Source organism: Coregonus clupeaformis, chromosome 24, assembly GCF_020615455.1.
Source record: "Coregonus clupeaformis isolate EN_2021a chromosome 24, ASM2061545v1, whole genome shotgun sequence".
NCBI classification, from domain to species: domain Eukaryota; kingdom Metazoa; phylum Chordata; class Actinopteri; order Salmoniformes; family Salmonidae; genus Coregonus; species Coregonus clupeaformis.
The window spans coordinates 9,865,953-9,882,975 of record NC_059215.1 but is presented as its reverse complement, the minus strand read 5'-3'; the positions used below and the strand labels follow the sequence as shown (position 1 = coordinate 9,882,975).

General features: G+C 41.2%; 2 protein-coding genes across 4 annotated transcripts in view; one reads left to right on the top strand and one right to left on the bottom strand.

Moving 5' to 3' along the window:
- Window positions 1-1,124: 1,124 nt before the first annotated feature.
- apex2 (APEX nuclease (apurinic/apyrimidinic endonuclease) 2) lies at window positions 1,125-5,962 on the bottom strand. The gene is made up of 6 exons (XM_041846617.2): window positions 5,665-5,962; window positions 5,351-5,434; window positions 4,819-5,002; window positions 4,496-4,639; window positions 4,293-4,362; window positions 1,125-4,174 (listed from the first exon to the last, which is right to left on the bottom strand). Exons 1-6 carry the CDS (start codon window positions 5,777-5,779, stop codon window positions 2,987-2,989), a joined length of 1,785 nt encoding a protein of 594 aa, XP_041702551.1. The 5' UTR covers window positions 5,780-5,962; the 3' UTR covers window positions 1,125-2,986.
- Window positions 5,963-10,821: 4,859 nt separating this feature from the next.
- LOC121538508 (protein bicaudal D homolog 2) overlaps window positions 10,822-17,023 on the top strand; it is a 36,587-nt gene continuing 30,385 nt past the window's right edge. For 2 of the 3 annotated variants that reach the window (XM_041846616.1, XM_041846614.2), the window contains exons 1-2: window positions 10,822-11,176; window positions 11,899-12,230. In XM_041846616.1, the coding sequence (XP_041702550.1) occupies window positions 11,985-12,230 (246 nt within the window). In that variant the 5' untranslated portion in view covers window positions 10,822-11,176; window positions 11,899-11,984. Of the gene's footprint in view, window positions 11,177-11,719; window positions 11,792-11,898; window positions 12,231-17,023 lie in introns of those variants that run through there. The other variant, XM_041846615.2, reaches the window with a different exon arrangement.

The window sequence follows — 17,023 nt, the reverse complement described above, 5'->3', positions numbered from 1 at the left end:
GCATGTAAAAAGATGTCTATCCCTGTACTGCTGGTAAACTCGTTTGCTTCGCTGCAGACCTTCTATGAGAATGTTTGATCAGTGATACATTGTAACCACCTCATGAACAACCATTCCCATGACCATAAGAGCATCCAACAGCTAATGGGCTACCGAACTTGGGTGATAAAAAAATGACTATAGTAATCAATTTCTGTGTTATAATTAATAAAAGTAGCCTAATTTAAAGACGAAAATGTATAGTTAAATGCCTTTTTTTCCCCACAGCCAAAACAGATACAATAAATAAAAGGTGACATTCTGTACTGTCGCCTCATATAAAACATTTGATCTCAAATCCAAAATGCTGGAGTATAGTGACAAATTAAAGTAACTGTCTCACTTTTTAAAAGACATATTGACGATGTCATCCTCGTGAGGAGGATAAGATGGCCAATCAGCGGTGTACCCGCGTTAATATTTTTAACGACTGGTATACGCCCACACCATTCTGTTGTTGGGGTACGCACACATCATTCCAACACAAAAAGGATGCTTTTTAACATACTTAATCAAAAAAAATTGGAAGGAAAGGAAAACTATTTCACTTATTGTAATTAATTGTTTGTCATATTTCATAGAAATCTGGAAACACTGGACAGTTACTTTAAACATTTTAGCTTCACTGTCCAAATAAATACTTAGGGGAGTGTAAGTTGTTTCCCTTTTACTGACAATATATAGTGACTGTCACATGAGCATAGGAAAAAACTACACTAGTAGTATGCTAAAGGTTAAACAGGGATACATTTCAGCAACAAAAACACAACGCCCATCAATCATCCCAGAGAAAGTTTATCTTTAACTGTCTATAAATCGCTAAAAATCAGATAGCTCCTAATCTATAGCTCTCTTCTAGAAACAATTGCATACAATATAAGCTACAGTAGATAAACTGATAACCTACATTGGCCAGAGGCGGCAGAGATATGTATACATAATCTCTGCTTTGACCACTTAAGAAATATGGTATTTGATATGACGTCGTCTTCAGAGTGGTGTCTCGTCAGCAACAATAAAAAAAACACTTCCCGATCACGGAATCTTGATTGAATAAAAGTCCCCCACAAAATAGTACAAAAGTGTCAATAACGTATATATATTTATGATATATGTAAGAAAATGATCTAAACATTAACAATACTTGATATGTTCATATTTAAGACATTTACATTACATTTAAAACATGTTTTAAGGTCAAATAAATAATAAAATGTCTGTATCCAGCACATAGGCTACTAGCACTGTACAGGAAAACTATTGTGATTCCGTAAAACCATGGTCCAGTCTACTCACTAGAGTCCCTAGAATACAAAACAGGTGAGTTTGAACAAAAAGCTAGGTCATAGTAAGTGTTGCTGGACCTTTACTGTGGTCAAAGAGCTTAAAGTGGGGTGCCCGGACACTATAGGTTACAAATATAGCACTGTACAGGAAAAACGATTGATTGTGTGTGTCCATAAAAACATGGTCCAGTCTACTCACTAGTCCCTAGAATACAAAACAGATGAGTTTGAACAAAAAGCTAGGTCATAGGAAGCTTTATGTTGACATTTGAACAGTGAGACATATGCAAGCAAACATGCCCAAATTGGCATGATAGAAAGGCCTGGAACCCTGTGTTGGGTTTGGTGTGGGCTAGCCCGTGCCCACCTTGCCAACAACAATAACCACATGGGGCCAATGGGATAACAGCACTATGGACAGCTACCGTTTTAGAACGTAATGTAAGCCTATCTCTGATTATGTGGCCCAAAAACATATTGTGATTTAATCTTTTAGTGGATTATATTGACACACAGGTCTCTCAGGACCCACCAGGGAATGATGGCCGATATACTGTACAAATGCTTCAGTTGCAGATACAGGTGCTGCTCATGATGTCCCAATGTATACTGGAAAGCCAGGGAGTCTTGTTTGGAACTTCATGAGAGGAGTTTCAAGTTTCAATGTCACATGCACAAGTACAGTGAAACGCCTTCCTTGCAAGAAAGAGGAAGAGAGGAAGGATGGGGAGGAGAGAAAAACTGCTTGGGATAGAAGCAGATACTCCTACTTAGCCACTCCCAATACTTACAGTAAGGCCTTGAAGTGTTCTGTTCCTCAACACAATTGACAGAGCATCACTATGAGGAGTACATGGGGGAATGTTCACTCAGAAGGCAGACTTTTACATACAGCAGGTTTTCAAATTCCCTACAATAGATGTTAAATGAAAAGACAATGAAGCTCTGCGTCCTAATATATAACAGATGTTTCATCACAGCTGTATTTAATCTTTTATTGTGATTAAATCACAATATGTGATGAAACATCTGTAATATATTGCATGTCAAGAGCTTCCTCAGCTCTTGACATGCAAAGCTGAAAGACCATAAATTCAAATAAAAAAAAGATTAGTACGCATAGGAAGGATGCGAAACCTTGGCATACCCAACTCCATATTTGAGCTCTACAGAATGATAAATTACATTGAGACACAATTGTTGAAATAATTGGGTGATTTTCCCATCTACTATGATGATCATACTTGAGTCCTGCTACCATCTAGTGAGCATAAAGAACACAGCACAGCAGCACACAAGGAATACCATGGTATAATTAAATTGACAACAGTCTATTTTCTGACAATAACCACTGTCTATTCATGCTCATGTTGCATTATAGATGAAGAGAAACAGATCACTCTGTGACTACGTTTAGCATCCATTGTCATTTCATAACCAGTAAATATACACAACACCAACAGTAAGCTTTGGGACGCTTGCCATATGGTGAGAAGGAGGCCTCTGAACGTGATTACGTGAAATACGTTACTGAAGTTTTTTAAACTTTGTCATTTTTAAAACTATCGTCTTCATTTTACTAATAAATCCAAATTACAGATTAACAACGCTTATAAAACAGTACATGGAGGAAATGTCAGTGCGTTTCTACAGCATAGTCACTATTTTCCTTTATCCACCCAGGAAAAGAAGTTACAGCGAGCCTCAGGATTGGATGCATGGCCCTGAGGGCGGTTACACACAAAGAACTGCTTGCCCATGTTTGGCCCTGCCTTCTTGACTGTGCGGAGTACACAGGGTTCCCCATGCGCCTTACAGGGGGGCGGTGGGGGTGGCCCACGCAGGACCGTCTTCCAGAACCCCCCCAGTGACGCCCCCTTCCTGGGACATGAGGGGTCTACAGTAGGCTCTGAAGCCAGGGCTGCATCCTTCCCCTGGTTTTGACTATTGACACTGGCATCCTCCATGGTGCTGCCAGGTGCAAGGACTTTGTCTCCCATACAGACACCCTGGGGATCTTCTGTGCACGTGCCTGTAATTGAAGGGACATCTTGTCCTGCAGAATGTCCTCCCTTGAGGGTCTGTGGCTGTGATGGGGTCACTTCATTTCTCTCTTCTCCCCTCTCACACTGACTCACAGGGCATTCCCTGGTTGGGACCACAGGTGTGGATTTGGGCTTGAAAAAGGCTAGGAGGTTGCCCTGGGGCTTTGGGTTAGCAGCCTTCAGTGTCTTAATCTTTTTGCCCTTTGGGACACCAGATTCCACTGCCAACTTCCTCTTCTTTCCAGTGGCGCTGGTCCCTGCTGCTCCCAGTGGATTCAGGTTCTCTCGGGTCTCCCCAGCCTCCTGAGATCCTGGTAGTGGGTCCCTGCAGGCCTCTCTGGCAGGCTGTTGTTGGTCCACCTTGACCAGGAAACGTGAGAGTTTCTGCTGCCTGCCAGCGAACTCTGGTAGGTGGCGGGTACAGAGGGGAGGCAGCTTGGAGCTGGGCAGGATGGGGCAGCTGAGTTTCCCCCAGATGGGGCAGTGATCAGACCCCTCCACCTCTGGCATGATGTCTGCTGCCACAAACCCCATCTTAACCAAGGGATGGTCTGCGAAGATGTAGTCGATACGTGTGCCATAGTTGGTCTGCCTGGCTCCAGTCATAGTGTTCCAACAGGTGAAGGCCTTGGAGCGTGTTGGGTGAAAATGGCGGAAGGTGTCCACAAACTTGCCGGTGCTGAGGGGTTTTGAGGAGGTATTCTCAGACTCTTCATCATCATCTTTTTCACACTCCTTTCCTTCACTGTCATCAACCAGTAAACCGTTTAGCCATTTCCTCCCGGGGTGATCCTCAAAATCATCCTAATCAAAGTAAACAGATAGCAGGAGTAACAATATGTCAGCTATTAATAAACAGATTATGTCTGTGAATGAGGACATCAAACCCATCACCTGAAAGAATTCTGATTACTTCACTTACTATTGCATCTGGGTCACAGTGATCTATGGGCCGGTGGGATGTATTCACGTCTCCTAAGACGATTACATGGCTGGGTGGAAGAATCAGAGAAAACTAAGAGAAAATGAGACTTCCAATAAAATGCATTGAGCAAATCTCATATCAGTTTGTCCCGTATTATGATACCCACCCAACCCAAGTCCCCCTGCATATAGCCTACTCACCTCCCAGCTTCCAAAATGGCTTCAGCCCGACATTGAAGCAGCTTGTAGAACTGCAATTTGAACTGTTTACGTTCAGGCTTTTCTGGGTCAGCTCGTGGGCAGTATACATTGATAACTGTAACTGTTTCAGGTCGGTTTTCACACCTTTAAAAAGCAAGTGGGCACACAAAAACAAAGAAACACTCAGATCATAGGAGAAACACAATGGCTTTTCAGTGCCACAACAAGTTAACAATTGATACATTCCATGACGTTATTTCAGAAAACCTAGAGAATAGCATGGCACAAATCATGTGATAACGGTCAATTTTTTTCCTCCCTACATGACTCTGTGCTGTGTGAGAACAGCCCTTCCCTCGTTGTCCAGGAGCTGCAGCTCCTCACTGGAGAACTCTCTCGGGTCACCATAGCATCCAATGGTCCCCTCATGGTTGGTGGTCAGCAGGCCGGTCAAGCCCTCCTCTGCAGCAAATGGGGTGGCACTGTCTTTGCAGTAAGTAGCAACTCCTATTTAATAAACAGATTAGGAAGGTACATATTAATGTGGTAATGTGAAGGTGCAATGGGAGAACAACATAGGACTCAAAACATCCTTTAATACAGAATACCACTTTTTGTGGTTCATTATTTTCTTTGTCAGGAATTTGTGATAATGGAACTAATAGACCAATGCAATCCATGGAAACTAATTCAAACAGACCGGGGACACTGTTTCCAGGGGACCCAAGATTCATTGTGGCTTGCTCTCTGATATAAAAGGGATTATGTGGCTATTTTGTTCAGATGAAAATGACTGAATCTGGACTCGCGTGATCCTGAAACTCAATACTTTGGAAAATAATGAATGGTCCCAACCTGAGTAGCCGCTGCGTCCACGACTGAAGCTGAAATAGGAGTTATAACCTTCAACAATAGCAGTCCTCTCATCCAGCAGGTCTCCTGTCACAGACAAACACAGTATGACAGATACAGTAGCTAGCCTAGCTGTAACATTGTCAAGAGTTCAAATTGAAGCAGAGTATGTCACATGTATTGTACAATCACACATTTATCATATGATTATGTTACATTATCAAGTTAGCCTGAGTGCCAATCTGTTTGTGCTATCATGCCTGCCAACTCCTTGTCACTCAAAAGATACTGTAGAATCTCCCGCGTAAAACTCTTACTTGTTACTTTCGTCTCTTGGACACATATGATGTCTGCATCCAGCGAATCAAGCGCCTTTTTAATTCCGCCCTTGAAAGTCCTTATGCCATTAATGTTCCAACTGACAATCTTCATGATTTTACAACACTCGTGACCAACTTTTCACATATGTTTTACATTTTGCTTTACAAAAATTTTACTTGAAACGTGACGACTGGATAACACGGAAGTGACCCGGAAGTACGTGTATGGAAGAAGAAAATGGGCGCGTTCGACATAGAGTCAAAGCACAGAGTTTCTAAACCCAGAGGCACAAAATCGCTAGACTTTCGGGAACGCTTGTAAAACAAACCAAGCAGACCAGGCCGGAGTTTGGGGTTTGAGAAGTCAATGAGAGAAGTCAACAATTCTTCCTTAGTTGTTAATTTTCTCGAAATCTAAAAGCACAACACAACCTAGATAAGAGCCAATGTCTTATAGATGCATAATGCAGAAATCACTCCGCCATTTCCTGGTTGCTAAAATTCAAATAGTTCACCTAATTTCAATTTATGTGACAAAATAAGCAAGTTTAGCATAGAGCACATGTCAAACTCATTCCATGGAGGGCCGAGTGTGTGTGGGTTTTCGCTCTTCCCTGGGACTTGATTGATTAATTAAGGTCACTGATTAGTAAAGGAACTCACCTCACCTGGTTGTCTAGGTCTTAATTGAAAGAAAAAAACAAATAACAGCTGACACTAGGCCCTCCATGGAATGAGTTTGACACCCCTAGTATAGAGAATCATTGTATCATCTAAACCGCTGTGAAATATATTTTCCATAACCAAAATGTTTTAATTTTCAGCTGTTTGAAGCTGGTGTACAAAACCAAAAGTAAAATATGCAAAAAACGAAACTGAAGAACGGGAAGCATAGAAATAGCGCACATAGAACACATCTACCACTTCTTAACCATGTTTTCAATAAGAATGACAGATTTATAACACACATTTCTATGTACATTTGGTCATTCGTCCAAAAAGTTACATATTTAAGTAGTAGAACATGTTTTGACTCCAATCTCTTGAAAGTGACAAACTGACACGTTTTTATTTTAGTCAAAAACTACTTTATATCGAAGGAGTGTCTTTGATTTGACGGCCTGCACATGCACAGTTTGGAGCGAGACGGCAGTTAGACCCGGTGACGTTTTTCTGCGCATTAGCTTAGCTAGCCAACGTCGCATACAAGTGTGATCGGGGATTTCTATTGGAGAAGCAGTTTTTGCCTATCTTCATATTGTACTGTCTTTGGTCAAAGTACATCTGCATTGCTTGCTCTTTGTGGTTTTAGGCTGGATTTCTTTATAAGCACTTTGTGACATTGATTGATTGATATGTGATAGAGCGGTGAGGAGGAGCTCTGTGGACCCTTCGTGTCCGGAAGTAATTTAGCCATTAATTGTTGTCATTGCAATCTTTAGAGAGTTTGGAACGCCGAACTGAGAGTTTGAAGTGGAGGGAGTACAGGGCTTAGCATGTCTCTTGAGGAGGCTAAAAATAGATTTTGGCTTGGAAAAGTTGAATATTTTCAGAAGGAGTCGGGTAATTGGTTAAGGGAGGTGGATTGGAGGGAAAGAGAGAGGAGGTTGAAAAGACTGAGGGAGGCAGAGGACAGGTTTCAATCTGTTGAAGCTAGCAATACCAAGGGAGAGGGTATGTTGAGGAAGATTGGTGTCAAGTTTAAACAGAGTGAGCCGGGAAGCCAGTTTGAGTTCTGAAGGTGAAATGGAAGGGGTAGAAGGTGTTGTGAGGAGCTCGGTGCCCGAGCCTTGCATCGATGGACATGGTTATGATAAAGATGTGTTTGGTCCAGTGGGAGTGAGAGTTTTGAAGAGAGTGGAACCAGGCCTTTTGTGATGTTTGTTTGTGTTTCTTCAGATCAGAGGGAAAAGGCACTCCGTGCGACGCAACTTGGGGAAAGACCTGTATCTTGCTTTGCGCTTAGGTACAGGGCACCATTGAAGGGAGTGATTTCTGGGGTAGTGTTAAGTGTGGAGGTAGAGCAATTTAAGTTGAAGATTCCTGGTGTTTGTGATACCGACCGTTTGCTACGATGCAGATTCGGTGGGGAGTGTGGTGAAACAACACAGGTGACAGTCTGTTCTTTTGAGCTTTGATTCAGAGTCTTTACCTGACAAAGTAATGATAGGATATATGAGTTATGCTGTTAGAGCTTTTGTGCCAAATACACTGCGGTGTTATAGGTGTCAGATTTATGGGCATGTCACAGCAGTGTGTAGGAGGGAGATTCCAAGATGTGGGAAGTGTGCAGGAGGATATGGGCCTGAGGAATGTGTAGTTTCGGTGGGAAAAGTTGTGTGTGTCAACTGTAAGGGTGCCCATGTTGCTGGGGATCGGAGGTGTCCGGTGCGAGAGAGGCCGGTTGAGGTGGCCAGGGTCAGAGTAGTGTAGAATATGTCATATGCTGAGGCAGTGAAGAAAGTAGAGGAGGGTGGATCAAGGGTGAGGGATTCTGAGAGGATCCCTGTGAATAGTAGCTCCGTGCCAGAACAGAGGGATAGGCCAATGAGTGATATAGCCTATGTTTCAGTAAGGTTGGTTTCTTAGCGTTCATAGCAATGGTTATCAACTGTACCGCAGAGATGGAATGTAAGTCACACAAAATAGATGTTGTGGTGGCAGCGGCAGAGAAGTACTTGGGGGTACGAGATTTGACTTCAGAAGAGTTAAATGGTGTGTTAGTGTCCCATCTTCCCAGGTCGTTGGCCTGGGGTAGGATCAGATAGGGTTAAAGTAGTGGAATAAGGCATAGCCACGGGAAGTAGGGGTTCTGAGGGTGCTGCAGCATCCCCTGAAAAATCTGAATTAAAACAAACAAAAAAAAAAAAAATATATATATATATATATAAAAAAACAGGCCTTTCATAGTCCTGTATTAGCAGACCCACTATAGCGCCCCACCCTGAAACGACTTCCCACAGCTATGGAATTATATTAATTAAAATTATATATATTTATTTTTCCAGTTTCCCCATTTTGTGTCACAAAGTGTAATGAATTTATACTATAGTTTGGGACGGTAATGTAATTTATTGGATGCCAACCCCTGTTAAACTCCACAGAAGAAGAAGATTGCGATTTGTAGAGTTGCTATTTTATCGAGTTTTCTCGTGTCAATTAACTCGTGACATTCCTGAATTGCTCATTATATTATTAAAGTCCGATTTAATCAACATATACGATAGTCAGTTGAAAAAAGGTTAAGGGTACATACAACACTGTGTAGGCTACATAGCTGGCTGTGTTGGCAGAATCACTACATATCTAATCGAGCCAAGCGGGGAGAGGCTGCCTGTTGTCACAGTTCCAAGACCAGTCAGCAACGTCCAGCTAATGCCGCGTTCAAAACGACTGGGAATTGGGAACTCAGAAATCTACGACTTCCGACTTCAGTGCTTTCAAGACAAATGGGAACTTGAAAAAAAACGACCTCAGACTGGGAAAAAATCGTTTTGAATGGTCATAAAACTCTGGTTAAGTATCAATGATGGTGCTTTCAAAACAACAGGGAACTCTGAAAAAAACTACGTCGTCATGACGTCACTGATCTTTACCTAACCATAACCGTTTTATGTCACTTTCAAGTGCTAGTCCGAACTAGGAAACAAAGAAATGTCAGACATGCTAACTCGTTGTAGTTATACACATCACGTTCAACCAGTTAGCATGTCGGAAATGTCAGAGTTTCCTAGTTCCGACTAGCACTTGAATGCGGCAATAAATGTCAACTTCAATGAGGTGACTTCAGAGTTGGCATGTCCCGAGGATCAGTTTATGCTTTTCCAATAAGAAAAAGAGAACATGAATGAGAAGCATGCAACGAGTTGTATGCATTGTTTTTAACTTTTTATTTGACATTTTCTTTGGAATAAAAACTTTTTGTAACAGAGTAACAATTTATTTGATAAAATATAATTATCTGTGTGTCTGTCTGTAGCATAGACATAGATAGAGAACTCTAGTGCCCAAAAGCTTGACTTAGCATGACACATTCACCATTTTGAAGTAATTAACTGGGTGGGACTTCTTATGGGTTAAGGAAGGATCACATAAATCCATCCAGGTCACCAGGAGGGATCAGCCAATGAAGTATACTCGTGAGCAAACATTCCATAACTGCAGATGGCACTAAATCGCCAACCTTGGCATTATACCTGTTCAAACAACACACTCCAGGTGGCTGTATGCACCTTTTCAGTTTCTTTGCCAACTCAAATAAGTAGTAGAAGAAGAAGATTGACTACTTCAAAACGGGTTGGAACCTAAATTATTTTCATTTTTTAACGTTCTGAACAGATCCATATTTTTTATTTTCAACCAGCAAAAAAAAGTTCTGAACTGTTTTTTTTTTTTTACATTAAGTTCACCATTAAATTACTTCACCAATCAGTGATGATAGAGCAGCTTGCTATAGTTGTTTATATGCGTGATGGACAGACAAGTGTACGGCGCGAGATGAGAAGGACATTTTGCAGGTGGGGAGAGAGCGAGAGAGGGAGGAGGAGGCTTGACTTGAAGCACTGGGCGTCTGAATTAGGCCCACAGAATTATACCTACGGATGAGCGGCTTCTATAGAGTAACTTTGAATGTCTTTGAACTTCTGAGAGTTGGCTTAACATGGGACCAGAGCTAATCTTAGCTAGCTAATAAGCTTGTGTGTGCAGAGCAGCACCAGAATTAAAAATACGTCTTACCTTTTTGTAGTTATTAAATCCAACTATAGTATCCTTAACTAGCATTGAAAAAGTTAATCCAACGCTTGTAAAGTTACCTGTAGGATACAGTAACCTATACTTCGGAGGAGCAGGTAGCATAAACACACTAGAAAATATTTCCATCTGACAGGCGGGCACTGGAATAAGTTTCTGAGTGACAGAGTCAGGGTTTTGTATTGGCACATTGTTGCGTTTTTTGTGGGACTGCAAAAAAAATGCCAGGAACATAAAATAACATGATTAACTGGTTCCCATGCTTTTAAAATAATGGTTTTGTTCCGGAACAGTATAGATTACTTTCGTTCCCGGTTCTGATTCTGTTCCTCAAAAATTTCTTATTTTCGGTTCTGTTCCCTGAACCGGTTCCAACCCCTACTTCAAAATGGAAGTGGCCTCAATGTCGCTGCCCGTTGTGCTCTCACAGACGCCATAGTAGGACAGATACAATGATGTCTATATAAGTATATGGTCTATAGTCATTCCAAACCGTGTGACACTGGACGTTGCTAGGGGGGCAGTCTTTCACACTGGTCTGTGTCTACTCACTCTCTCGTTGCTTCCGCGCGCAATGACTTTCAAAGTGCTAACGCAAGCTAGAAAGCAAAAAGCACATTGGTTGGAAAACCGGGGCGGGTAGCTTGTCCACACAGAAACTCGACGACGAAGTGTCAAATTGTCTCTGAGCGCTGCTGGTTAGCTTAATTTCGAAATAGCGGTACTTTTGGCGACAAACGTGAATCGATATTTGGAGGTGAGTAATTTAGCCAGCTAGCTAACGTTAATTATGCGCTTGACTTGTAAGCTAGCGGCTGATTTCTAGGTAGATAATTAGCCTAGCTAGTTAGTCTGACCACAGATGGCTAGGAGTCTTTGTTTTGACCGTTCTGACAACTAGTTAGTGTAGCTAGCTAAGAAAATGGGAACGTTGGCTAACTAGCTATCTGATAATCTTCGTGTCTGATAGCTAGCTAGAAGAATCAACTCTGCTAACTAGCTAACAAATTAAATATAATTTCATTGGTCGCGTACACATATTTTGCAGATGTTATCGCAGGTGCACCGAAATGTTTCTAGTTAGTTTCCAACATGGTTGGTAAGTTAACGTTCGCCTATAAACTGATTGAATGCCTGCACACAGTAACGTTAGCTGCAGACAGACAGTTGCATTTTTCTTCACGCTGACAACAAAGATCATAAGTAAAGTGACTGAGAGGAGCCAGTTAAACTCATCTAACGTTAACCGCATAATCTGACTCTTGACCGTCTGTGATAGGGCTGCCAAGTTTATTATTCACTAAACGCCATTTAAGCCAGTTGTCAGCTGCCAGCATCTCTTAGGATAGCAATTCATATTGTTAAACCTCAGGTTAGTTTGAAGTTGCTTTCAACTCATTGGTTACTATTTGTGGCTATGAACAGTATGATGACACAATCAATGTTCCTGGGCTGTGTTTCCTTCCTCCTCCCCCACAGCGAGCAGTAATGAGGCAGGAGGATTGACAGAGGAAGCAGGTGTCTCAGCGGAGCATTGGGGAAGGAGGCGGGAGGAGGAGGACAGGATGCTTGAGGAGGCAGGCCAAGCAGGGACTGAGGCGGAGAGAGATGAGATGGAGATGGGGGGCATGGACCTGAGGGCGGAGGTGGTGAGGCTGAATTTGGAGCTCCAGGAGGCCAACGAGGAGAAACTACAGGCGGCCCGTTATGGCTTGGTGGTGCTGGAGGAGAGCGCTGAACTGAAGAAGAAACACACCCAGCTGGAGGAGGAGTACGAGACCCTCAAACAGGAGCAACAGCAGCTCAAAGAGGTCAGCAGAAATGTTCGATGTCTATAGCTATACCAACCTTACTTCCAAACGTACAACTACTACTATGTGTGCACGGTGGTGACATTTTCTATGATTGAGTGAAGACAAGACCTTTTGTTCATAGATTTCTTATTGCTTTGTCTAATCAGGCACCACACTAACTAACTACTTCAGTGTGAACAAGTTCCAGTCACACACTGCTCTGTATTGACCAACCTGGGATTAGCCACACAATGGACTTGCTGTTAGGACAGAAGCTTTTAGCTAAACTGTTCTAAACCAAGAAATAATCACAATCATAATGTTGCTAGGGAGTTGTTCTTAATCCAGTGTTACTTAGCAATTTATTAATTGCCTACTGAACATTTGATAGGTTCCATGAAGATACTCTATCATGTTGAACTCTGTTACTATCTTGGCTGAATGACAGTTCCCCGAGACTCAAGAGACATATCCTAGGGTTCATATGAATCATTCAGTTTGTGTGATAAAGAGGAGGACAGGTCGGTTTCTGCTCCTGTAGTGTCATATGGTGTTGATGTGTATAGATGTGATACTGTTTATCTTTACTAGGGATCTGTGATGGAGGGATGAGAGCACATTAGTCAGCATATCCCATGTTGGAAGTGGAAAGTGGAATTAATTCTAAGCTGCTCTGTCTGATGCAGACTGCATGGCATTAGAGGGGTGAACAGGGCAGGGAAAGATATCAGTCGCAGCACGCAAATCATTATCACTGGTATAAAGGTTAATCGGCATTCATGTAAATAAATAATCTCATAAAAATGTATATTGTAATGGAACGTACAGTCACATTCTGACCATTGCTTTTGTTAATGAATTATTCCAACTAGTAGCATCCAACATAGACCCTGCACAAACAGGCCTACCATTCTGTTTTAAATGCTTCAGCAGAGTTTATAGTTACATAAGGGCATTTCCACGGTAACAGAATTACGCTGAGACTCCGATTTTTTACTTTAAAATGTATGCCAAACAAAAACCAATGATTTCAAAGTTTAACAAACCATAACTCTATGCACAATGACTACTTTGAACAATTTACACAGGGGGGAAAAACATTTACTGGAAGAACTGTGCAGAATTGAGGTAAAACTCCCTCAGTTTTATTGTTACCAAACTTTGTATCTTCAGTTCGTCCTGTAAATGTGTTTTTGTAAAATGTTCAGTGTAAATTGTTAAAAGTATTCCTTGTGCATATAGTTCTATGGTTTTGTAAAGGCCCAGTGCAGTCAAAAATGTAATTTTCCTGTGTTTTATATATATTTCTACACTGAGGCTCGAATAATACTGTGAAATTGTGAAAATTATGATAATCCCCTTTTAGTGTAAGAGCTGTTTGAAAAGACCGCCTGAAATTTCAGCCTGTTTTGGTGGATGGGAGTTTTGGCCTGCGGCGGTAAATTAGTTGGTAGACCAATAAGAGAGTTCCAAACCTCTCTGCTATAACAGCTCGTTTTCAGTTTCCCCCTCTCCACTCAGACCACTCCCAGAGAGTCCTAGCAAAATACTTGCTTGAGAAATTGCTCTTTGCTAAGAATCTATTTGTTTCTTTTTGACTGTTTTTTAAGGTACTTAATTGTTACCCAGAAATGATTTGATATTATGATTTTAAAAAAGCTGCGTTGTAGGGCTGGGCAATATATCTAATGAAATCGATTAATTCGGATCTATGTTTTTGCGCGATATTTCAAATACCCATATCGCATATTTTTTGTTTTCATGAGCGTTTATGTCTGCTTGTTCTAATGTCTTTTTGGTCTTGTCTCCTTCGCTCCTTCTGTGCTGTGTGCACCTTCCCATTTACACCAGAGATCTGTTTAAAATAAGTACATAGAAATGCTTATTTTGGACCGATTTTTGGCGAGAGTGAAACCCCTCTTCCTCTCTGTTTACACACACACACCAAGCCCCTCCCCCTGCCACTCACAACAACAAAGATGAGAGATCACTTCTTCCTCTCTGACAAGCGGTTTCAACTCGCTATTTGAGGTTTGGTCCAACAGAATTAATAGGTCATATGGAAACCGAAACGCATTGAAACATTATTTTTACTGTAATAGAGGAGAAGTTAACCTGTCTAACGATGCCCTTTTAATGTCTTCTCTGCAAATTGCGACACTACTAAAACGGGATTGTCAATGAACATTGATTCTGGAAAATGTATGCTCAGTTTGTCATACCGCTTGCAGCATTTTAGCCATAGACTGTTATACTAGCTGTCTAGTCTGTGTTTTATAAATGTGCAATAAGCATAAAACACAATTCTATAAGGAATTGGCAACTTGTTCTCATTCTGAGAAAAGTTAGGCTACTTGATTTCAACATCTGAACAAAGTGGACAGGCTAGCATGCAGTTCAAACTGTTGGAGACAGACAGTACGGTGTGTTCAATCATAACAATTAAACTGTTCTGCCTTGTTAGCTAGTAAATAGATCCAAGTTGGCTAAACTTGAATATAAAGATTAACTGGCTACATTTTTACATTTTAGTCGTTTAGCAGATGCTCTTATCCAGAGCGACTTACAGTTAGTGAGTGCATACATTTTTTTCATACTCACTAGCACGTGGCCTTGTGCTTGAGAGATCGTTTGAGATCTGTGTTCATTTTCGATAATGCCTGCTACAAGAAGTTAGTCATTATTAGTGAATGTGCATTATGCATGGTTCTGGTTAAATTTGTAACAGTAAGGCCATTTTCATAGACAGACTTGAAAGCTAAATAAGTGATTATTGCAAGAAAGCAGGTTAAAATAATTAAATTATTAGTGAGTCTTATGCAGGGTTGGAAATTAACACCCGCCATTGGCTGGTAAGAATGTCTATTTCACCAGCCATGTTGGTGGGTGGTCACACAGCATTTGGGAATAGTAAAAAAAAAAAATCCAAAGGCCATATGTAGAATTTTGGTCGAATTGACAAGAAAGGCTACTAAAGTTTCTTGGCCAGTTATATCATTTTGTTCACAGCTAGGGTGTTTTTTCATTGTTAGTTTGAGTTTGCTACAACTGTCTGCTGCTTAGTGGTTGGGAGTCGACTCCAAAATAATAGATTCCTTGCCCGTCGACTCCAATTTCTGGGTGTCAAGCTTCGATTCCACTAGGAACTGACTCCTCTAAGATTCAGTATTTTTGCAATGGAGGAAACTAGTTCTTGTAGGCTACTTTCGAGAATACTGTCACATTTTTTACAGCAAAGAAAGAGCGAGCTAGGGAGAGAGGGGAGGGGCATAGGTAGGCATGTCATCCACCAGGCAGACTCTCATTGGATGTCTCGCGCAAGTTCACTAAAGTAGGGGCTATCAATGAGTAGGCTGAGCTATTCTACATGCAACAGACCGAAGACCAAACACACACTAGCGTTGTTCATAGCGAAGAGAAAGAGCAGGTGAGGGAGGGGGAGAGAGAGGATCTGGGCAGGCAGACACAGTCGGAACCGTGCGCATACGCTATATCTTGGTAATCTGTATCTAAAATAATTATTATGATCACACTTCATCAATTTAAATATTATGGGGACACCTATACATTTGGCAGCCAAGCATGAGTTATCAGTGTAGCCTATTATCATTTAGACATGACTTTTGAAATATCTTCACGATTAGATTAAAAACCTCCAGGCTTCCGTCATAAGAGTCAATTAAGTTAGATTTTTTTTTTGATTTGTAGTTTGGAAAAACGAATCCTGTGTGAATCGTCCTCTGGAATAACGCACATGCTTGGATAATGATTACGTAACCAATGTCTCTAGTAATACCCATCCGAAACGGGCTATAACATGGCAAAGAATAGGCTTATCAGCTTAGAGTGTGCGGCATCATCCCATGGGATCCATCAAGGCTGCGCACAGCAGAAATATCACAGAAATATTTTAGTTCCTACACATCACCTTCTATATTCAAACAAAAATAGGCCTTTTATAGGCTAAGTTGATGAGAAAATGGGCAGCATCATGCTCATGCCAGTCCTCTAGAATGCAAATGACTGTGCAATAATATGGTGTGTGCGCATCCGTTTCAGCGTGTTTTGGGAGTCGAGCAAGAGTCGACTCCTTCAACTCCAACCACAGGAGTCGGAGTCGACTCCAAAAATCCTGGAGTCGTGCACCACTACTTCTGCTAGGAAGACATCGTAGTCAGAGATTTTTTTTTCTCGCAACATTATGCAATAGAAAACATTTGTAGGCCTATCATCTTATAGAGTAATTCAGTGCTTTATTAAAAAGTGTATTAGGCTGTTCAGATGGTATTGAAGAAATAAGTTGTTTCATGTTGTCATTCAAAATACTTTAATGTGCAACCTAATCCAGTGACTGGCGGGCATTTTGGGAAGACAATTATATTTTAATGTTAAAATAGTCTTCCAGAATTTTCTTTCAATTTTTTTTCTCCAATAGAGATTATTTTGCTTGTATCTTTGCGTTCTAATATCATAGGCTAATTTATTTGTGGCCAATTGGCCACCTGAGTAAGTGGAAACTCAAAACACATTAGCTAGATCACTAGCTCTAAAGATAATAACCACTGCTAGTAGCCAGGTATTAATCTAACAGTACATTGTTATGTAAAAAAATTATAATCATAAAACCTTGCCGTTGTAGCCTACTGCCCAATGAGGCCACTGCACTCGCGCGCCATATCTCAAAGCCATATCAAATATCTTGTTAGTAAAATAGTTGCTAATGAGCTCAAAATGTTATATAATCAGAACACTTTTCTTTCTCCTGGAGCATTTGAAAAGAGAGAGAGCGGGTGGCTTGCTCGACACAGTAG